Raw genomic sequence first — 23,718 nt, forward strand, 5'->3', positions numbered from 1 at the left:
GATCAAAAAGAAGAGTGGCTGGATGGGATGTGAAAATCAAACCCAATCTTCTGCTCACAAGGGGCTTCCTCAACTGTCATGACAAATAATTAGAAAATAATCATATGGCAGTTTTTTTTATTGCTTTGCTACACAAGAGGTGCTCAAAGACGGATCACTTCTGGTGGGCTCGGGGAACTATGAGGTACTGAGAATTGCCTTACCCGATGTAGTATCTCTCCAGCCCCACAAAGATTCTTTTTTATTTTTTGATTCTCGGGTCAAGCCCAGCTGTGCTCATGGATTACTCAAAGCTGTGTGCTCAGGGGTCACTCCTCACAGTGCTCTGAGGACTACATGAGGTTTTGGGGTTGAACACCCAGGCCAGGCACGTGCAAGGTAAGAGCCTTACTGCTGGCTGTACTATTTCTCTAATCTCCACAACATTAATTCTAATGCCAGCACTCCTCAGTTGCCCACCCTCACCCCAGTAAGATTATCCCCTGAGCACCGTGAGTCAGTATGGCCCTGAGCACTGACCCAAAGACTGGAATATATTTTAATGTCTCGGTCAAGAAAGGTGGGCATTATTTTTCCTTTTTCTTTTTTCCCCTGGTTTTATTTTGTTTTGGGGACTTAGGAATTGCTCCTGGCTTGTGCTAGGTGGTCATTCCCATCAGTGCTCAAAAGATCACGAAAAGCTGGAAATTGAACCTAGGTCTCATGCAAGTCACAGCAGCATTCAGTCCAACAAGCCAACTCTCCAGTCCCTACTTTTTTTGCTTTAAAAAGTATAACAAAATGACTTTTAAAAGTTAAACTTATCTTTAGTAAACAATGCTTATCCTAAAAGCCAATGTTCTTATTAAACTAAATTTATCCTTATAAAAATAAAAAATGGTTAACTATTCATGACAAAAATGTACAGATTTTCTTACTGAGAAACCTATTAGAGATGGTATATTCCCTATACCATGTCCTATTTCACATAAATTATTTATAGTACACAACTTCAACTAGTAAAATTTCAAAAGCTTAGCAGAAAAATTCTTGTTTTATTTTCACATATAATGAAACCTGCAACAAGTACACTATCTCTTTTAGAGTGCAAAAGACATGACCATAAACAAGATTACCTGGATTTATAATTAAGAATTCCATCTTTTTTTCTAGCTAAAATAAATTATGTACCTAACCAACTTACTAGGGTTTCAAAATTAATCTTTAAAAATAACCTGTAAGCGTAAATAAGTGATTTTTTAAATATGAGAATGAATATGTGCCCTAAAAATTGAGTATGAATAAATAAAGTACAATTTTTTGTTTTTTTGGGGGGGCCATATCTGGCTATGCTTTGGGTTGGATCCTGGTGGTGTTCAGGGTACTGTATGTGGTCCTAGGGAATGAAACTGGGGCCAGCTGTGTGCAAGGCAAGTACCTTAACCTCTGACTACCTCTCTAGACCACGATTTTCATTTGCTGAATATGCTACATGCTAGACAGTTACTTTGACAAAATGTCTGTTCCACATTTACATCTTTATACAGCTTTCAGAAATACAAGTACAGTAGTATTCGCCATTATTCAAATCCATATATTTTTATCTGAAATACAATACTTACAAAATGAACAAACCCTCACACAAACCAGCATCAGAATTGTTTTACATTTATAGTGAAGCTAATTTTCCTCATTACGTCCCTGGACTTGGCACACTATTAAGGTTGCCTGAATACAATCAACAATGTGGTATTGGTAAATAAATACTATAGCATCAATTTAGACAATCACATCAAAGAACTGACTTTTTGGATGAACCTAAACAAAAACTGAATTTTGAAAAAATATTTTTAAATTCTCTCCCAACTACCATCAAAACACTCTTTTATGCATTCACACAAACAGTCCGACAGTTATTAATCTAGACTTCCACAGCTCTTCCTACAGGGGCAGTCATCAGTCTTCTTCCTTCTCAATATATGTTTTTGAATTAACCCGTGCCATTTGCCTGGCCAAGTATCTGTCTCTAGCTGACATTACAGTTTCTTCATTGTTCCGCTTTGCAAACTTGCTCACTGCTTCATGTGGTGTTGTATGTTCTTTGTCAGTCTCTTGGTTTTCCTCTGTGATTCTGTGTTTTGCTCCTGTTGGTGTCTCAGAACTAGATGGTTTCTCTTCATGTCTTTCTTTGTCCTTTTCCATGTGTTTCATTTTACTGTGTCTTTCCTCGTCAGGAAATTTATCTTTTGTCCTATGATTTGGGTTGCTTTCCTTTCTCTCTTGATTTTTTTCTGAAAATTGAACACTCCCTCCTCGTTTTTCTCTATTTCTGTATTTATCACTGTTGTCATATGTCTCTTTCCTTTCTTTCATATGTTCTTCCTTTTCTCTGATTTTTTCTTCCTTTTCTCCTTGCACACTATGTCGGTCATGATCACTTCGTTGTCTATCTCTTTCTTGTTCTCTTGCAGTGTATTTCTCTCTGTCTTTCTCTTTTCTCCATTCTCTGTCACTTCGTTCTCTATGACTTCTTCCCCTCAGTTTATCTTCTTGTTCATGCCGTTTCCAGTGGGAGTCCCTATGACTGGATTCTCTGTGCCTATGGGAATCCTTTTCTTTTCGGTACTCTCGGTCAGTGTAATAGTTCTCCTGGTCCCTGGATTGGTACTGACTCTCCCTTTTTTCATGTCCTCTTGACTTGGAACTTTTGGAGTGGTGTTTGGTAGTATGTTCTCTCTCTTCACTAGATGACTGTGAACGAGCTTGATTTCTGTGATGCTTGGAATCTTTCTTGGAGGTTTCAGCACCTCCCTCCTTCCTGTAGTTCACTTCACTATTTTCTCCCACTTCATTATCCTCACTGCTCTTATCATCAAAGTCACTGTCTGCATCTGGGTTATTCTCTACTTTCACAACAGTCTGAAGGCTGCTTTTCTCATGTGGAGTTCTGTTCTCTGATACTACTTCATCAGAATAACCCCTTGGTTTCTCTTCTTTTATCTCAGGCCTTAAAAAAAAATTAAATGCGAAATTATCAATTGTAGCAAGCAAATGAAATACATATATCTTCTCAATATTTAAATAAGCTAGATTTACACATACTTTCTGATTCTCCAAATGTTAAAGGTACTGATAATTACTTAGCTTGTAGATAGCTACAAATTATTAATTTCTTGTCATTCAGGACATTTTCAATGTTGGCAGTAAAACAGAAAAATGAGCCCTTCTATATTCAGAATGTAAGAACCTTCAGAAAGAGTCTTTTTGTGTAAGGTTTTCATTTTTGCTAACCACAATCAAAGAATAATTGGGAAAAGTCAAAGGTTTTCTAGAGTTAAATACTATTTTTACAACAGGCAGCTTAAATTGGAGCTCTTCACTGGAACTTATTTTGTGTCTTTAATATACAGTCTTAGAATTATATAATTTTTTAAGTATGAAAATATAAATCTATATCCTTTATCCAATTAGGTCAGATTTGGCTGAAAATATACAATGCAATATTGCAATTCTTTCAGAGGTTAAAAAAGATTCAATAATAAATTATTAACAATATCTTTTAACTATCCATGTGCCATGTCTCACCTGGCTTCACGAAAGCTGCAGGAAGGTACTTCCTCTTCACCAACTGCTTGATTTAATAGATGCCTATAAAATCCGCTGAGATCTTTCTGCTTGGTTACATCCAAACGAGCTGAAAGACAAAATAGGAGAATATGTTCAACAAGGCTCAATGAAGGTTAGTTAAGTACAGAATATCTAACTGATTTTTCTGTTGTTGGTTTGTAGATTGATACTAGTCTTTAGAAATTTCTGCAGACTACAAAAGTTGCTGCCACTTACTATGTGGAAGTAAGCCTGGATTATATAGCAGTACCAATAAAAATTCTAATATTGTTAAATTTATATAATTATACTATTATAATCCAAAATTTCAGCAACAAAGCAAATGGCTAAATATAGGGCAGAATTCTGTTTTTAATTTTACCCTCTTCTCCCTGCCCCATATTCACCTTCAAGTGCAGCAGCCCTCTTTTCTCTTTCTTCCTCTTCAGCTCTCTCCTGCAGCTTTTTCTTATAAGCAGATGTCACAAATGCCTCTTTATCATCAAATTCTCCCTTTTCCATTTCTCTCTCTCTCTGTATTTTCTTTTCCATTCTTTTTTCTTGTTCTTTTTTTCTGATCTCAACTGCTTTTAGCAAGTTGTGAATATACTTGGGCTAGGGATCAGAAATAAGATCATTTACAAAGGGGAAAAATATAAAATCATTTAGAAAGAGGATCCCAAACTTGTGTGACCAATCACTTCCTTTTGGGGGGGGGGGGGAAACGACAAACAAACTCAAAACATAAAACAAGAAAAAATTTAATACTCCTTCCTGCCCTCCCACCTGATCCAAACAAATAGAAAGTGTCCTCCAATCATATCCAAGGTTACTTCTAATCCTCTATACTATTCCAGTATTGCCTGAAGGAAGATATTACCTACTATGGGGAAACAATGATTTAGAACAAGAGGCAATCTCCGCCCACTCTGCAGCCTGGCTGTCCTGCCCACAAGCTTCCTCTGGGCACCATCTTGGCGCACCAACAGCCCTGGTCCAGAGACACAGCAGTGAGTCCTGGAAGATACCACAACACCGGAGATCCCTCTGGGCCCCATACTGAGCCAATTTCACTGGGGTACCCCAGATGGAGCAGGTGCAATCTCCCCGCCATCTTGGCCCACCAACTGCCCTGGTCCAGAGACTCCCAACTGAACCCTCAAATGGATTAGTGACCTACAGAGATGTCTTTGGAACTCAACCATTTACAATGTAGGACTTCAGAAGTGTGCGGCCACAAAGCATGACATTCAAAATAAGCACAGGGAAATAAATTATCTAGCATCTGCCCCTGGCAGACAGGCTTGAATGGTGGTGGGAAAATTCGGGCAAAACATAATGCCCCCAAAATAGAGAGTATTGATTGGGGAAATTATCTGCCATAGAGGCAGGGTAAGGACTGGAATGGAAGGGGAGGTGGGGTACTGGGGACACTGTGGTGGAAAATGTGCACTGGTGGAGGACAAGTGTTCAATCATTGTATGGCTGAATCCCAAACGTGAAAGCTTTGTAACTATCTCACTGTGAGTCAATAAGATTAAAAAAAAAAAAAAAAGACAAAAAATATTAAGTCTTTTTCTTTTTTTGAGGGAAGGGGTGTGTGCGGTCATATGCCCCTGCAGTGAACCACGTTCAGCTGCATATAAGGCCAAGTGTCTAACCCCTGTACTATCTCTCCAGCCTGTTAAAAATTATGAATTTGGTAAGAACTAGTTCGATTATTTTCTCAAAACTGGCCAGATCATTAAAACTAAGATTTTTCAATAAAATTTTTATGCATAAAGCTAGACATTAATTACAATGCTATCTTACTTTTCCTAATCTCAAACTAAGGATTAATTTCTCCAGTGTTTTTTCTTACTTTTTGTGTGTGTATACTTTTCTTACTCTAAAAGTTGTGATACTGCCTCACTCTTGCCACTCCTATTCAATTTAGTACCGGAAGTTCTTACCATAGCAGTTAGACAAGAAAAATATATCAAGAGCATACAGATAGGAAAAGAAGAGATCAGGCTATCATAATTTGTGGATGATCTGATACTAAGAAAATCCTAAAGACAAAAAAAACTCCTAGAAACAATAGATTTGGTTTGTATAATAAAGTGGCAGGCTACAAAATCAACATCCAAAAGTCCATGGTTTTCCTATATACAAATAATGAAAGAGAGAAGAAAAGAGATATTTATAAAACAATCCCACTCACAATAGTGCCTCAAGAAATAAGAGAGGGACACTAGGAAATAGAGATATATCCCCTGCTCATGGATAGGGAGGATTAACATGATCAAAATGGGAATACTCCCCAAAGCACTATACAGATTTAATGTGGTCCCTATAAGGAAACCCAGGACATTCTTCAAAGAAATAGTCAAAACACTCCTGAAATTCATACGGGACCAATAAGCACTGTTGTAGTACTGTCGTCCCATTTGCCATCAATTTGCTAGAGCGGGCACCAGTAATGTCTCCACTGTGAAACTTGTTACTGGTTTTGGCATATCGAATACGCCACGGGTAGCTTGCCAGACTCTGCCCTGTGGGTGGGATACTCTTGGTAGCTTGCCGGACTCTCCGAGAGGGACAGAGGAATCAAACCCGGATCGGCCACGTGCAAGGCAAATGCCCTACCCTCTGTGCTATCGCTACAGTAAATCCTCACAAAATAGGTAAAGCAATCCTTGGAAAAAACAAGATGGGTGGTATCACCTTCCCCAACTTCAAACTGTACTACAAAGCAGTAGCAATTAAAACAGCATGGTATTGGGCTAGAAACAGACCCACAGACCAAAGGAACAGAGTTGAATATTCTGTCACAGACTCTCAAATATATCATCATTTAATCTTTGATAAAGGAGCAAGAAATGTGAAGTGGAACAAGGAAAGCCTCCTCAACAAGTGGTGCAGGGAAAACTGGACAGCTACCTGTAAAAAAATGAACTCTGACCTTTGTCTAACACCAGGCACAAAAGTCAGATCAAACTGGATTAAAGACCTCAGTATCAGACATGAACCCATAAGGGACACAGAGGAAAATGTAAGCAGAACCCTCCATGACATTGAAGCTAAAACCATCTTTAAGGATCAAACACCACTGACCAAGCAAGTGGAAACAAACATAAACAAATGGGACTACATTAAACTAAAAAGCTTTGTACCTCAAAAGAAACAGTGACCGAAATACAGAGAGAGCCCAAGGAATGGGAAAGAATACAAATACTTATCCAATATCCATCTGACAAGGGATTAATATCCAGGATATACAAGACACTAGTAGAATTGTACAAGAAAATAACCTGTAATCCCATCCAAAAATGGGGAGAAGATATGAACAGAAGCTAGCTCAAAAAAGAATACAAATGGCCAAAGACACATAAAAATCATCAGGGAGATACAAATCAAAACAATGAGTTATCTCACACCACAGAGACTGGCACACATCAAAAAGAACAAGAACAACCAGTGCTGGCGTGGATGTGGGGAGAAAGGGACTCTTTCATTGCTGGTGGAATGCTGACTAGTCCAGCCTTTTGGAAAGTAATATGGGCATTCCTTAAAAGGCTAGAAATTGAGCTTCCATATGACCTAGCAATACCATTTCTGGGAATATATCCCCAAGGGTGCAGAAAATCACAGTAGAAATGATATCTGTACTTTTATGTTCACCGCAGCACTATTCACTATAGCCAGAATCTGACAAAAAACCTGAGTGCCCGAGAACGGACAACTAGTTAAAGAAATTTTGGTGCATCTACACAATGGAATACTATGCAGATGTTAGGAAAGACGAAGTCATGAAATTTGCTTATTTAAGTGGAAGGTCATGGAGAGTACCATGTTAAGTGAAACGAGTCAGAAAGAGAGGGACAGATATAGAATGACTTCACTCATTTGTGGAATATACAATATCATAATATGAGACTAACACCCAAGGACAGTAGAGACAGGGCCAGGAAGATTGCTCCATGGTTGGAAGCCTGCCATTTGAGCTGGGGGAGAAGGCAACTGGGATAGGGTAGAATCACTAAGTCAATGATGGTTGGAGGGATTGCTCGGGATGGGAGATGTGTGCTGAAAGTAGATAAAGGACCAAACATCATGGACTCTCATTATCTGTATTGTAAACCATAATGCCCATAAGTAGAGAGAAAGGAAAAACGTCTGCCACTGAGGCAGGGGGAGGGGTGGTATGTGTGTGTGTGTGTGGGGGGGGTGGGTAGGGATACTGGGGACATCAGTGGTGGAAAATGTACATTGGTGGAGGGATGGGTGTTCAATCATTTTATGACTGAAACTCATAAGACATGAAAGCTTTGTAACTGTACCTCACGGTGATTCAATAAAAAAAAAGCTGATATTACTTAACATTTCTTCAATGTATCTATTAGAAAGGTTGCTACTAGTTTTTCACATTAGAAAAATTATATTTTAAATGGTTTTCATATAATTTTATACCACTATCTGCTAAATAGTATAAAATGCCAAACTCCTTAAAAATCAGCATTTGTGAAAGAACAATTCCTGCCCAATGTTTTCCAAACTAAAACACGATCGTGATATGTACAGATGATTTATGCTAGTTATCAGCTAGGAAGCAATGAAAAACAAGAGAATGGCAAAACACTAGTGAATGTGAATTTTTCCCTAGGGAAAACTTTTTTTTTTAAAATACCCGAAATAGAGGCTGGAGTGATAGCACAGTGGGTAGGGCATTTGCCATGCAAGAGGCTGACCCAGGTTCAATTCCCAGCATCCCATATGGTCCCCTGAGCACTGCCAGGGGTAATTCCTGAGTGCAGAGCCAGGAGTAACCCCTGTGCATCGCCGGGTGTGATCCAAAAAGAAAAAAAAAAACCCAAAATATACACATTAACTGTTAAGATAATTCACTTTCTCCTGTTAGGATAAAAAATGTGATTTGGGTTCTAAATCAAATCTACAATATCTGAAACTCTGAGATTTTTACACTTCAAATACCTAAAAGTTTTTTCTCAGATCATTCCCATACTAAATAGATCAAGACAAAAAATGCAGGTCAAAGAAAATTTCTATTTTCAGCTACAAACCTTCCGGTCTTTTCCCAAAAGCAATTTGGGATTATTTTCTTCTTTTTTCTTCTGTAATTCATCATAAATACTGTCATACTCATAGACTGTAGCATCTTCAGCAAGGGCCTTCTGGATTTCCAGTTTGGTCTTAAAAATAAAAGTTTTAATAGTATGAGCCAGTAGTAGCTACCACAGAAAGTCTTGGCTTTTGAGTGGATCAGAAATCAAAAAAACGTATCATTAACTACATCAATCACATTTGAGACAAAAAATATTAACATCAATTCTTTTTTTTTTTTTGCCTTTTGGGTCACACCCAGCAATGCTCAGGGGTTACTCCTGGCTTTGCACTCAGGAATTACCCCTGGCAGTGCTTGGGGGATCATATGGGATGCCGGGGATCGAACCCAGGTCGGCCGCGTGCAAGGCAAACGCCCTACCCTCTGTGCTATCGCTCCGGCCCCTAACATCAATTCTGAAGCCTAATGGATTAAGTTTGAATCATATGCAGTTATGTTTCATTTGTATGAGTTATTTTGGACAGGTTTACTCTTTTTGTACCTCAGTTTTCCTCGTCTGAAAAAAACATTAAGATAGTTGTTTATGCCTTCTAGTTTGTTGTGATAATTAAGTAACTTAATGAACCAAACCACTTAGAACATTTACCAAGAGTAACTGTTAAATAAACTGTATCAATGTATTTTACGGTATGTTTAATAAATACAGTAATGTATACTCCTTTGTATATAACAGAATTATTCACATCAAAAAAGTCCAAGAATGACTCAGTAACAGCTAACCTTTTTTGGGTTTTGTTTATTGGGTCACACTCAGTGGTGCTCTGGGGCTCTTTCTGGATCTGTGCTTATTAGTCACCTAGTAATGATGCTTGGGGGACCATGAGGTGCCAGAGATCAAACTTTTACTTTCTAAGCTCGACCCAGTGAACTCTCAGTCCAAAACTAAAAAAAAAAAAAAAAAAAAAAAACCACCGAAATTTATAGGTCCTTGGAATCAAACCCAGGACCTCGTACATGAGACATTTGTTTCACTACTGAGTTCTATGTCCCAGCATATAACACTAATTTTAAGATGCCTATATCACAAACTATATTTTCTTATTATTTTTAGTAAACTGAATCACCAAGTAAATGCTGTTTTTATAGGGCTAAGAGTACAGGCGCTTGCCTTGCATGTGCCAATATTGGTTCAGCACCTGGCATCAAAATTTGCAAATTATGTAAATTTAGATTGGAGTTAAGGTTTTAATAAAAAAAAAGATGGGCTGAAGTGATTGTACAGTGGGTAGAGTAGTTGCCTTGTATATGGCCAACACAGTTCAATCCCTGGCGTCCCATATGGTCCCCTGAGCACTGCCAAGAATAACCTCTAAGTATCATCAGGTTATGTCCCAAAACCCAAAAACAAACCCCCCCCAAAATGGTACCGTGTATACACACAGGTAAAAAGAACACTAAAACACAAAGCACCTGCTGACCTTGAAAAGGTCACCAGAATGGAATTTCTGGAGCTAATTTTCCCATCCATGTGAGCTAAACTTCATGAATTTCCTAAACTTTTCTGTTTCAAAGCACTCAGCATTTACAATTAAGAATCAGTCTTTTGCTTTTTTAATCATTTTCCGGCTGAGTTATACACTATATCTCATGATAAAACTATTGCCTTCACTGCTACAAATACAACTTCAAACTGCAACAAAAATGAACTAAGAGCATCTAGCTCATAGAATTATTATATAAAGATAATTTTTCTAAATAGTTCTCATATGTCTAGCACTTTACAGTACCTAGTATATTTATCATTGTGTAAGATTGTAATTGATTAGGAAGAAATCTGTACCAAAATGTCTAAGGAAAATGTGGAGGGAGAGTCAGGAGACAGCTCAAAGGTGTGGAGTACAGACATGTGAGCCTTTGAGCTTGATCCCTGCTCCTACAATCCCCAACAGGTTTGTGCTCCCTCCCTCCCCCACCCCCAATAAATCTTAGAGGGGAAAACAATTAAAATTTTTAAAAAAGAAATGTACATGTCATTGTTAAGTCTTGTGATACCAGTTCTATAATTAGCAGCTTGATCATGAGGAGTAATTTTATGTCTTTTAAAGTTTTCAAGAGGTGCTTGGGGATACAACCTGAGCCTCCTGCATGCAAAAAAATGCATTCTGGCCGTCTGAGCTATCTCTCCAGCCCTTAAATACCAGATTTCTTAATTGGCATTAAAGAAAGGCTTATGAGAATTACTAAGATAATGAAGATATGTGAAAAATATAGGAGGCAAGGCACTTGCCTTCCACACCTAGATTCCATCCTTGACTCAACCCACATGATCCCCCCCCCTCAGGTAGGATTCCTGAGCACAGTCAGGTATAGCCCCCAAACAAAAAACATCTTGGAAATACTATACAGTACCATATACTTGGTACTTGCCTTGGTGAAAGTCTACAGAAAAATTATGTGATATTCTGCTTTCTTGATAGATGAATTTCAAATAACAGTAAAATCACAAAATCAGCTTAGTTTGACCTTTTCTTTGCAAGGGAAGAAATTTATATAAACCAAGAACAGCCCAGAGAAATCGCATAAAGGCTAAAGTGCTGCTCTTGGAGCTGGAAAGATGATACAGCATAAGGCCTACATCTTGCATGCAGCTATCCCAAGTTCAATCCCTAGCACCTCATATGGTCCTGAGTCCTGACAGGAGTGATCCCTGAGTGTAGAGCCATGAATAAGCCCTGAGTGCAGCCAGGTGAGGCCCCAAAATAAAAAATGAGTGCCTGTCCTGCAAGCATATGGTCATGAGTTCAAGCGCTCAATATTCCACATATACAAATACAACCCAGACAACTCTGCTGACTGTAATCCCCAGTGCCTCAGCAACTTCCAGCTGCACTACAGTCAGATGTAAGCACCACAAAATGATGATTTCCAGTAAGCACACCTACAAAGATGTGCAAGCACCATGACCAGAAATGCGCCATGGCTACAAGAAGCACAAAACTTGATGAGCACTGTGGCAGCATGTGTGACCACTGCATAATAATGTACAACCTCCTGGAGAGCACCACATTTAGTAGCGCAACAGAAGCAACAATAAAAGGAAGGGGGAACACAGGGTGACTAAAAAATGAAACATCTTACACATTTTCAGAAAGAAGGATCAAGATAAAATTATTTCCTCGGGGTCAGAGAGTACAACAGGTACAGTGCTTGCTTTAAATATGGCTGGATCCCACATATGGTCCTGGCACAGAGATAGAAATAGGCCCTGGTCACCACTGGGTGTGCCCAACCCCCCCCCCAAAAAAAAACGAAAATTATTTTCTTAAACACACCTACCAAAACTTATACCTAGAAAGAAGTAAGCTAAAATAGTTATTTCACTAAGTGAACTAAACACATTCTCTTCCTTACCTGTTTCATTGCTTGCTTCTTTGCAGCTTCTCTCTGGAGGCTTTCACTCACGGAGGTCTACAAACAGAAAAAGGTTATTGTTTAGATCGATTACATTATTTCTTTCCTCTATTCTGGCTGGCAACTAGCTCTTTATAGTTAAAAGAACAGAAAGAGAACAGTATGAACACATTAAGTTATTTTCAAAGTCTTCCCTAAACTTTATGAAATACATTTCCACTGCTAATATCAGAGTAGGAAATAAAGTGTTAAAGAAAACAGAACAGTCCAAGAAAAAAATGAGGTAGTAAATGTTTTTAAAGTCAACTTGACCACTGAGTTATTCAACCCTTATAGATTTCAATTTGTTTTCATGTGCATATATGTCGAGAAATCAACATGAGGAACGACTTGGTGCCAGAACTGATCAGGAGGAAGAGAGCAGCATGGAACACCTTCAAGAGCGTAGAAGAAGGGGCTGGAGAGATAGCACAGTGGGTAGGGCGTTTGCCTTGCACACAGCTGACCCAGGTTCAAACCCCAGCATCCCATATGGTCCCCTGAGCACTGCCAGGAGTAATTCCTGAGTGCAGAGCCAGGACCCAGGTTCAAATCCCAGCATCCCATATGGTCCCCTGAGCACCGCCAGGAGTAACCCCTGTGCATCGCTGGGTGTGACCCAAAAAGAAAGAAAGAAAAAAAAAAAAGAGCATCGAAAAAGTGGTTAAGGACGAAGGACCTCTTGACTCCGGGCACATCTTTTCAGTTCCACCGTTCTTTCTGCACTAGCATGCCTCAGAGATCTGGGACCTAAGCAAACAGGATGAGAACGCTATTTGGGTATCCCAAAGAGGAATCAAAACAGTTATACTAGGAGTATCACGTCTCACTCAAGTGAGAGGAATCCAGAGTTCCGACCTCTGTCGACGATCAAATCAGGGATGCTGTTTCGTTTGCCAAGACATGAAAAATCAGATGGGCCGGACATGTAATGTGATTCAGAGATGACCGCTGGACTAGAGCCGTTACCGACTGGATTCCATGGGACATCAAAAGACCTCGTGGCTGCCCACCAACAAGATGGTCAGACTTCTTTGCAAAACCCTGAATGAACAGTTTGAGGCTCTTCCTGTTCCTGGAGTGAGCAGATATTGGGCTGCACTAACATGCGACAGGGACAAATAGAGATGTTACTGGCACCCACTCGAGCAAATCAAAGATCAACGGGAAGACAAGTGTCAAGTGATACAAGTGCACAGATGGATGTGAGTGTGTAAGCATGCATGTGTTGAATAGCAGAGGACTGAACTAGACTTATTTCAGGTCCCTAATGGATAATACTTCAGATTCATTTTAATGCTAAAATAGTACAAGTCACAGCAACCAAAAAATTTTAATAATCACCATTTACTAAACTCCATATATATATGTATATATATATGTATATATATACATATATATATATAAACATTAGAGGCAGCCAACCAGGACGATTAGTAGACATAATTTTTTTTTGTTGGGGAGGGGGAGTGGAGGGGCTGTTGGGGCCACATTCAGCAGTGCTGGGAGTCAAACAGGCCAGCTGCATACAAAGCAAGTACCTTAACTTCTACACTATGTCTCCAGATTGATTATAGCCTTTCAATAAGTATTTATTCGGATGGAAGGATAGTACAGTAGGTATGGCATTTGCCTTAGCACTGGAACCAGTAAGTGAAAAAGAATCAAGATATAAGCTGTCATTCCAGAGGCAAGCTTCCTAGTGAAGAACACTTCTGCCCTTCATTTCTACTGACTCTGGGGCTTTGTTATTCCCTTAAAATTTCTTTATTGAAGAAAGTTTCACATATCCCACACCAGACATCATTGTGTGTCTGTCTCTTCCTTGACTAACTTCACTCAATACAGTACTCTCCAGATACATCCATGTAGCATCATCTTTTCTTGTGGTCGAATACTATTTCATTGTATATATGTACTGTAGTTTCTTACCCAATCATCTGTTCTCGGGCTCTTGTGTTTATTCCAGATTCTGGTCATTGTGAATATTGCTGCAGTGTCTTTTCTGGACTGTGCTTTGGACACCTGAGGTATGTTTCAAGGAGTGTAACTGCTGGGTTATATGCAAGCTCAATTTTCAGACTTTTGAGGAATGACCGTATTTTCTTCCAAAATGGCCGGCTCAACTGACATTCACACCAGCAGTGAATAGGCTCCTTTCCCCCCAGATCCTTGCCAACACTAGCTGGTTTTGATCTTTTTGATGTGTGAGTCTCTCCAATGTGAGGTGATATTTCATTGATGTTTTTGCTCTGCATTTCCCTGGTGATTAGTGATACAGAGCATTTTTTTTTTCATATGCTTTTTGGTCACTTGTATGTCTTCTTTGAGGAAATTTCTGCTCATCTCTTCTCCCCATTTTCTGATAGGGTTGGACTTTTTTTCTTATACAGTTCTACCAGTGCTTTATAGATCTTAGATTAAATGTGTGGTGGGCAAATAATTTCCCCCACTCTGTGGACTGCCTTTGTTATAAGTTTCTTAATTTGATGTAGTCCCATTTGTTTATTCTTGATTCTACTTGCTTGTTCAGTGGCATTTCATCCTTAGAGATGCCTTTAGCTTCAATGTCATGGCAAGTTCAGTCTATGTTGTTCTCTATATACCTTACAGATTTGGATCTGATACTGAAGACTTTAATTCATTTTGATTTGACTTTTGCACACTATGTTAGAAAGAGGTCTGGTTGTTTTTGTTTTTTGCATGCAGCCAACCAGTTTTCCCACCACCACTTGCTAGAGGCTTTCCTTGCTCCATTTCATATTTTTTTACTCTTTTAACAAAGAGTGACTATATCTTCTGAGGGTCTATTTCTGAATTTTCCATTCTATTCCACTGATCTGAGGGACTATCTTTATTCCAATACAATGCTGTTTTATTTTAATTACTACTGCCTTGCTAATATCATCATTTTTGGGGATTTTATTTTGGTTTTGGTTTTTTGGGCCACACCCTATGATGCTCAGGGTCTAAGTTACTCCTGGCTCTTTGCTCAGGAATCCATCTTTGCAGTGCTCAGAGGACCATATGGGATGGGGATCAAACCTAGGTTGGCTGTGTGCAAGGCAGATGCCCTACCAACTATACTAGTACTCTGGCCTCTAACACCATCTTTTTTCTTTTTCTTTTTCTTTTTGGGTCAGACCTGGTGATGCACAGGGCTAGTTAGCTCTGGCTTTGCACTTAGGAATTACTCTGGCGGTACTCAGGGGACCATATGGGATACTGGGAATTGAACCTGGGTCAGCCACGTGCAAGGCAAATGCCCTACCTGCTGTACTATTGCTCCAGCCCCCTAACATCATCAATAATGGAGAAAACACCTGTAAGACATGGAAGTCTATTTTCACTTTATTCAATATAGCACAAATCCTTGCTCTAGGGAATTAGGTAAGAAAGAGAATTCAGAATGGTTAGGATTCAGATTGGTGAAGAAGCTTTCAAACTATGGAGATGGCATACTATACATTAAAAAAAAAAAAATCTAAAGGCTCCACTCAATAATACCCTGAAACAGTAATGTAGCAAGCATGAAAAATCAATGCACAGAAAATGCAATTCTATGTTAATAATGATGTATCACTGTATCACTGTCATCTGGTTGTTCATTGATTTACTCAAGCGGGCACCGATAACATCTCCATTCTTCTCAGCCTGAGATTTTAGCAGCCTCTCTTTACTGTCTTTCCCAAAGACTGGAGGCTCTTTCAGGGTCAGGTGAATGAGACCTACCATTACTGTTTTTGGCATATCGAATACGCCATGGGTAGCTTGTCAGGCTCTGCCCGTGCAGGTGGGGTACTCTCGCTAGATTGCTGGGCTCTCCAAAAGGTATGTATATATCTGTTGCTGTATTTGAAATATGAATATGCCATGGGGAGCTTGCCATGCTCTCGAGTGTGGGCAATAAACTCTCAGTAGCTTGCCAGGTTCTCCAAGAGGGAGAACTAGGCTATCAAGATGTCTGGAGCTTGGTTTACAGTCTCTGGATATTGGCCATTGATGGAATTACACAACATAATAATGATATAGAACAGAATTTTTTAAACAAAACCTGTACCACTGACATGACTCTACTATGACATGACTATGTCATAATAACCTAAATAACTAGGAATCAATTTATCAAAGGAGGTGAAAGATCTATTTATTGAAAACTATAAATCATTTCTGAAAAAATGAAACAAAAAATAGAAACATATTGTTTATGGATTGAAAGAAATAACATGGTGAAACAAAAAAATGAGCACCTTTCCCAAAGCAATTTACAGATGCAACACAATTCACATCAAAATTTGCATGACATTTTTTTCAAAGATGTAAAATGTTTCTAAAATTCATAGTGACCCATAAAGTTCCCACAATTAACCATATAACTCCATAATTTACTAAAGCAACTATAAAGGGAAAAAAAGGACTTTGGAGGCAATGTACTTCCTTGCCTTCTTTCCTACAAAGTTCTGCAATTTAAACTGTATGCTGTTGAAACAAAGAAAACTTTCAGATCACAGAACTGAGAGCCCAGAAATAATCCCTTAAATGTATGGGTGTGTATTTATGACAAAGGGACAGGGGCTACAAATATAAGGGCAGGTACTTAATGAAAAAACCTCTAGGTGCATGAAACAGATTGAGCCTCTAACATTGGTGGTCAGGGAAGGAGAGAAAAAGAAAGCCAGAGAAAGAAATAAAGAAATTAGACCCCTATGTCACACCATATAAAAACACTAATTCAAAATAAATTCAAAACTGGACTGGAGTGACAGCATACTAGGTAGGGTGCATTCCTTGCACAAGGCCAAGCTAGGTCCCCCAGCACTGCCAGCAATAACCTGAGCATTGTGGGGATGCAGCCCAAATCTACCTCCCTCAACCAAAAAAAAAATGAATTCAAGACCTTTATACCAATCCTATTTCTATAAAATATACTGAGGACAAAAACAGGCTACTTCTGTGCTACCTCTCTAGTCCCTGGTTTTATTCCTTCAAAGTGAAAGATAAAAGGTGCTGAAGAGATAATGCAGTAGGTAATTGCGCTTCTTTGCATGTAAACCAACTAACCCTAAGTTCAATCCCTGGCACCAGATAAGGTTTCCTATTACCAGTAGTAACCTAAGTGCAGAGCCAGGAATAGAGTATAACAGCTGGGTATGGCCCGAAAACAAAACAAAGTGGCCAATAGAATTCCTGTGTGGGGGCCAGAGTGATTAAGTCTAGTGGGGAAGGCTTTTGCCTTGCATATGCCCAACCTGGGTTCCAATCCCTGAGCACTGCCAAAAGTATTAACTGACTGCAGAGCCAGGAGTAACCCTTGAGCATAGCTGTATGTGGCCCAAAAAGAAAAAAAAAAAAGATATAAAAAAGTATGTAGGAAGTACCCTCTTAGTGCCTAGAGAAGGAAACATTCTTATTACCGGACATGAGGGAGAAAAGGTTAAAAAAGTCTATACAAACACAGGCAAAACTTTCCCCCAGAGATGTGGAATAGAAGTCACTGTCATCCCGTTGCTCATCGATTTGTTCGAGCAGGCACAGTAACGTCTCTCATTGTGAGACTTATTGTTACTGTCTTTGGCATACCCAATATGCCACGGGTAGCTTGCCGGGCTCTCCGAGAGGGGAGGAAGAATCGAACACGGGTCGACCGCGTGAAAGGCGAATGCCCTACCGCTGCGCTATCGCTCCAGCCTGGAATAGAAGTTAAAAAATAAAAACACATATACAACTATATGGGGCCTATTCCTTCAGTCTACTCCAATTATCTATTTTACTCTCCCACAACTGCTTTTCTTTGGTACATAAGCACTTAGGTTATTCACTACTTTAAGTCTTCCATTTTTCTCATTTATTAGTAAGTTTTATATTTCTTCTGCTCTATTTGGGTCATACCGGCAATGCTCAGGGGTCACTTCTTGGCTCTGTGTTCAGAGATTAATCTTTGCAGGTTTGGAGGGCCATATGGAGAGCTGGGGATCAAACTCAGGTTGGCTACATACAAGGCAAATAAATGCCCTATCAGCTGTACTATAGCTCCGGCCCCCTTTTCTGCAAATCTTATGTCAGTCTTTGATAATTTGGAGAAATAGTTTATTTCCCACATAAGCCCTAAATGATGTTTTCATTTTAGGTAATACCCAGCAGTGCTCAGCAGTCCACATAATGCTGGATATTAAACCCAGGCCTCTCATATGCAAAGCATTTGCTCAGTCTGTTGACCTCAATCTCCAACATAATACTCTTTAATTTGATCTGAACTGAACTCTGCATGATCTGAATTTAAAAAATTAAACAAATGGAGAGCCAGGAGATAACTCAAGTGCAGAGCACAAGCTAAGCACATGTGAGGCCCTGAGTTCAACTCCTAGCTCTCCATGTCACTCCTCCCCCACCATTGCTGGGCTGGGCTAAGCACTGAAATGTTAGGTTTGAAAGTGTCAGAACATAGTGAGTGCTGACCCTGAAAAATGAGGTGTGGGTACTGGAGCAATGGTACAGCAGGTAGAGTGTTTGCCTTGCACACAAGCTTACCTGGGTTCCATCCCTGGCACCCCATATGGTCACTTGAGCCCACTAGTAATAATCCCTGAGCGCTGAACCAAGAGTATGCCCGTGGTACCACCAGCTGTGCATGCCCACTCCCTGCCAAAAAGAGGGGGAAGAATCATATAACAAAGGAAGAGCCCTTGCCTTGCATGACGTGAGTGGTGGTGGGTTTGATCATACATACTTACATGCCTGTTTCTGGTCTTGCTTAAGGACATGTAGTGCTAGGGATTGATCCTGAGCTTCCAGCATGTGGATCATGCACTCAGCTTATTGAGCTATCTCTCTGGGCCAATGAAGATTTTTTTTTTTGATGGGGGATCACATCCAACTGTATTCAGGTCTTACTTCAGGCTATGGACTCAGGGATTGAACCTAAATAAGCTGCATGTAAGGAAAACACCCTACGAACTGTACTGTTTCGAAAGCCCTCCCAATTAATTAATTAATTTTTCTTTTTGCTTTTTGGGTCATACCCGGAGATGCACAGAGGTTACTCCTGGCTTTGCACCCAGGAATTACTCCCAGCGGTGCTCAGGGGACCATATGGGATGCTGGGAATCAAACCTGGGTTGGCTGTGTGCAAGGCAAACGCTCTACCCACTGTGCTAAATCTCCAGTCCCCAAATTAAAATTTTTAAAGTAGCATTAGATGTTAGATGACTTACTAAAAGTGTGTATGTGTGTGTGTGTGTGTGTGTGTGTATGCATGTATGTATGTATGTATATAGTGCAACAGTATTTTAAAAATTTAATTGCAAGCAGAGCTGGAGATAAAGTATAGGGGGTAGGTCATTAGCCTTGTATGCAGTTGACCTGACCTGGGTCTATTCCCCACATCCCATATGGTCACCCAAACCTGCCAGGAGTAATTCCTGAGTGGAGAGCCAGGAGTAACTCCTGAGCACCACCAGGTGTGGTCCAAAAACAAACAAAAAAATAGTTGCAAGAAAGTCTCATTAATTTTTTTTTAAAAGAACAGAAATAGGGTTAGTTAGAAAGACATCAGGAGTCAAAAAATGTATAAGTATAGGCACAGAACAAATTTAGTTGTAGAAAAAACAAATTATGATACAACATATAAACAAGACTGTGACAAGATTAAGGAGCAGGATGCAAGTATACATACAGTGTAATTCCTGGCATGTATAAATGCACTAGAGCAAGAGGCTAAAGAATAGAAACCCAAAAGCCAAAAATAGTTGAAGCTAGAGTATGTAGCTGAAAACAGGTCAGCAGTAAGCAGAAAGAAGACATAACAGAAGATAGTCAAATAAGTAACTAAATGACAGAGAGAATTTTTTAGAAATAAAAAGGCCAGCAGATTTTTTATATCAAAGAAAAGAGAGGATAAATAAAAATACACATAGTACAACCAGGCAAATTATATTATGAAATCAAAGACAGGAAGAAAATTCTAAAAGTGTAAACCCCCTATAAAGATTAGAAGAACAGCTGACATCAGCAACACAGAATTAAAGTTCTTCTTAGAATTACTGGATAGTATAATTTTAAAGAGTAGATGGAATGAATTATGAATCAAAAGGCTTATCAGATAAAAATATCATTAAAGATACCTTAGGAAAAGTTTCAGATTTTCTATATGAAAGCTTTGGAAAATATTCTGTTTCAAAACTATTTATAATGAAGAATGGTGCTATAAGCTACATGTAAAGCACACATACAAGGGCTTGAAAGACAGATCAACAGGTTGGAAAACATGCTTTACAGTGTCCAAGTTTAATCACCTGAATCATCACATGGTGAGGGAAAGAGGACACACAGAGAACTTAGTAACAATTAAAACAAAATTTTTTAGGGGCCAGAGAAGTAGTATAGCAGGTAGAGAAGTTTGCCTTGCATGTGGCCAATCCAGGTTTGATCCCTGGTATCTCATATGGTTCCCCAGGAATAATTCCTGAGTGCACAGCCACAACCATTTTTTAAGTGATTTATCATTGGTTTACAATATGGACTCTTAAAACTTTTTCCACTCATGATGTCTTTACCTCTTTTCTCCGCAAAACTGAAATATGAGTAAGCACTGCCAGAAACACTTTTCTGAGTATTTTACGTTCACAAATCAAGGTGGGGCTCTAAGGAGTAACTTCTCGTTTCTGTACAGAGTAACCTTTTCCCTCCCTTTACACTTACTCACTGTTTGAGAGTTACTAAGATAAACACTGTAGAATTTGTTAAAGATGTGGAGGGTTGGACTCCGAACTCTTTTTTCCTGACTTTATATATTCCTACCACCTGTTATTGCGACCCTGAATTAAGCTCATATCCGAGGAGATATGAAAACAATTTGTTTCACATTTTGTAAATTGGAACAAAATCCAATGTATTCCCTCACAGAAAACAAATAAATAAATCATCAAATGCTCCTTTTCTGGGGAAAATAAAATATAAACTGCTAGAAAACCACTAGACTTTTAGTGTTCATTGGGAATGAGGAATGCCAAGGATCATAAAGCAGAGTTGGCAATGATATGAAATGGCCACTTGCTACAAGAACACTTGCTCAGTTCCATTATTCGAACCAGCATATTATATTTTCTATTGCAGGATATCCCCTATATCCTGTTTATGCCTTTTAAGGGACATGTTTCCTTTAATGTCCAGTTCTGAGAGGGTGGGAGGCACTTAACTGCCAACATACTTTCCCCTCTACCAATCCTGTAACATACTCAATGCCAGACTGCTTTTATTTTCTTCGGGGTTCAAATTATGTTCTTTATTCTGAAATTTTCTCTAGTCAGAACTGTCAGCCTAAAAAATTCATAGATTAACAACCTTTTTTCTCAGTGTCAACCATTTTGGGGAAGAGAATTTCCATTTCTATGTCTAAGAGATATCTATATCCATATGTATATTTGTATGTCTCCTCCCACAAAAATATTTGTGTAACCTACATTTGCTGGTCAGAAATTAACTCAAGTTGCCATATAGAAGTAACTGAATTTGTTCTGATAAGTTGAAGATGTTATTATTATACAAATTCTATCTCAAGGTGAAATTGGTTATTCTAAAATGGAATTAAAGTTAAATAAAATGATAAAGGCAGCAATCAAAGAAACATTTGACATTTATTTGATTTTGAGACAATACCTGTCTGTGTTCAGGGCTTATACCTGGCTCTATGCTCAGCATTACTCCTGGGAGCACATGAGAGACCATATGCAGAGTTCGAACCTTGGTCGGCTTCATGCAAGACACCCTACTCAATACACTATTATATACACTGACCTTACATTAACCTCAGAAAACTTAAAGTTCTCCCTTCCCTGTAAACTGTAATAGCTTGTCTTTCAGCGGTAGGACGTTCGCCTTTCACGCGGCTGACCCGTGTTCGATTCCTCTGCCCCTCTTGAAGAGCCCAGCAAGCTACGAGTATCGCGCCCGCACGGCAGAGCCTTGCAAGCTACCCATGCCGTATTGGATATGCCAAAAACAGTAACAATAAGTCTCACAATGAGAGACGTTACTGGTGCCCACTCGAACAAATCGATGAGCAACAGGATGACAGTGACAGTGACTTTCAGCTGCAAAATTTGGAGCCTCACTAACCTTGACAGTAGGCAATCTGACTGACCATGAAAACCCAACTAGATACCAGAATTGAAGGAAAGATGACAAGAGAAACACTTTAAAATATAAACTGCTAGAAAACCACTAGACTTTTAGTGTTCATTGGGAATGAAGAATTGGGGAAAGAATGAAGGAAAATATGTTCTATGTAGAGGGAGCGGGAGAGAGGGAGAGGGAATTAGAGAGAGGAAGAGAGAGAAGGAAAAAGTACTTGCCATAGATGCAGGCTGGGGTTAGGGCGTTGTGATGGGAGGGAAACTGGACACACTGCTTCTGGGAAATGTACACAGGTAAAGGGTTGTGATGGGAGGGAAACCGGGCACACTGCTTCTGGGAAATGTACACAGGTAAAGGGATAGGTGTTGAAACACTGTATGACTGAAACCTAATCATAAACAGCTTTGTAGGGTCTATCTCACAGTGATTCAATTTAAAAAATTAATTAAAAGAAAAAGAAACTTAAAAAAAGTCTGTGCCCCTAATAAACCCTGCTTATGTATATTACTCCCTTAATTAACTTTTTCCTTAAGAAACTCTTGCCCCCACATCTAGCACAAAACTCTCCCATTGAAAGGACCCACATTCATGCTTTGGATATATACAAAATCTCCAATCAATCTCTCTACTACCATCTACAGTCTTGTCCTCAAAAGTCAAAAAACTGAAGAAAAACAACAACAACAACAACAACAACAAAAAACCAAAAACAAAAACAAAGTACAAAAGGTCCTGGCACTGCATTCCTTCATTCCTATGACAAGGGACATCAATACTTTACATGGAGATTTGAACTCTATTTTGAATCTAACAGATTAAGAATAAAAATGATGTAATATGAATAAAAACACAAGCTAATAGAGAAACCTTCATACTACAGAAAATACTTGCTAAAAATAGAAAATACATTTGCTTTTCAAAATACAAGAATTTACATAAACTATAACCTCCTGCTTAAAAACCGAACTCTACTAAATTTCAAGGACAAATAAAACTCCCATTTTCTTTAAGTTGTTACAGAGAGTAGAAAACAAGGCGGGAAAACACTTAGCTTGGGATATGAGGCTAATGTGTTGACACCTGGGCCATCATGTTAGTATCATTTTGATTTTAAACTTGGACAACTACGTAATTGTTTTGTATTTTCTAGATTCTATTTTGGTATCACCAATTATAGGGCCAATTATAGTAACCACATTTTATTTTTTGTAGCACTGGTACTCTGATATGTGTGAAAACTAATCCTTAAAGGACTAGTCAATTCTTTAGAGAGATACAAGAGCTAACCCAGAGCATGCAGTTTATGTAAACTAACAAAACCTGTACTTTGAACTGACCTTGCTTATCAGGCTTTTATACTTTTATAAACTGCTCTAATCACTGAAGGCCAAGTAAGTACCAAGCAACTGGAGAACCCTCCTAAAGTTCAGAACTGACCATCATTATTCAGATTAGCCCATTTTAAATGGTTTTTCCCGCTGTGCTTT

The 23,718-nt window shown here is 39.0% G+C and overlaps 1 protein-coding gene across 2 annotated transcripts in view; it reads right to left on the reverse strand.

Annotated features, from left to right (window-relative positions):
- Window positions 1–1,014: 1,014 nt before the first annotated feature.
- NSRP1 (nuclear speckle splicing regulatory protein 1) overlaps window positions 1,015–23,718 on the reverse strand; it is a 47,669-nt gene continuing 24,965 nt past the window's right edge. For both annotated transcript variants that reach the window (XM_055131397.1, XM_055131398.1), the window contains 5 exons: window positions 12,062–12,118; window positions 8,649–8,777; window positions 3,993–4,200; window positions 3,565–3,673; window positions 1,015–2,986 (listed from right to left, as the gene is read on the reverse strand). In XM_055131397.1, the coding sequence (XP_054987372.1) occupies window positions 1,936–2,986; window positions 3,565–3,673; window positions 3,993–4,200; window positions 8,649–8,777; window positions 12,062–12,118 (1,554 nt within the window). In that variant the 3' untranslated portion in view covers window positions 1,015–1,935. The remainder of the gene's footprint in view (window positions 2,987–3,564; window positions 3,674–3,992; window positions 4,201–8,648; window positions 8,778–12,061; window positions 12,119–23,718) is intronic.

The sequence above is a fragment of the Sorex araneus genome, chromosome 3 (genome assembly GCF_027595985.1).
Source record: "Sorex araneus isolate mSorAra2 chromosome 3, mSorAra2.pri, whole genome shotgun sequence".
Taxonomy (NCBI): Eukaryota; Metazoa; Chordata; class Mammalia; order Eulipotyphla; family Soricidae; genus Sorex; species Sorex araneus.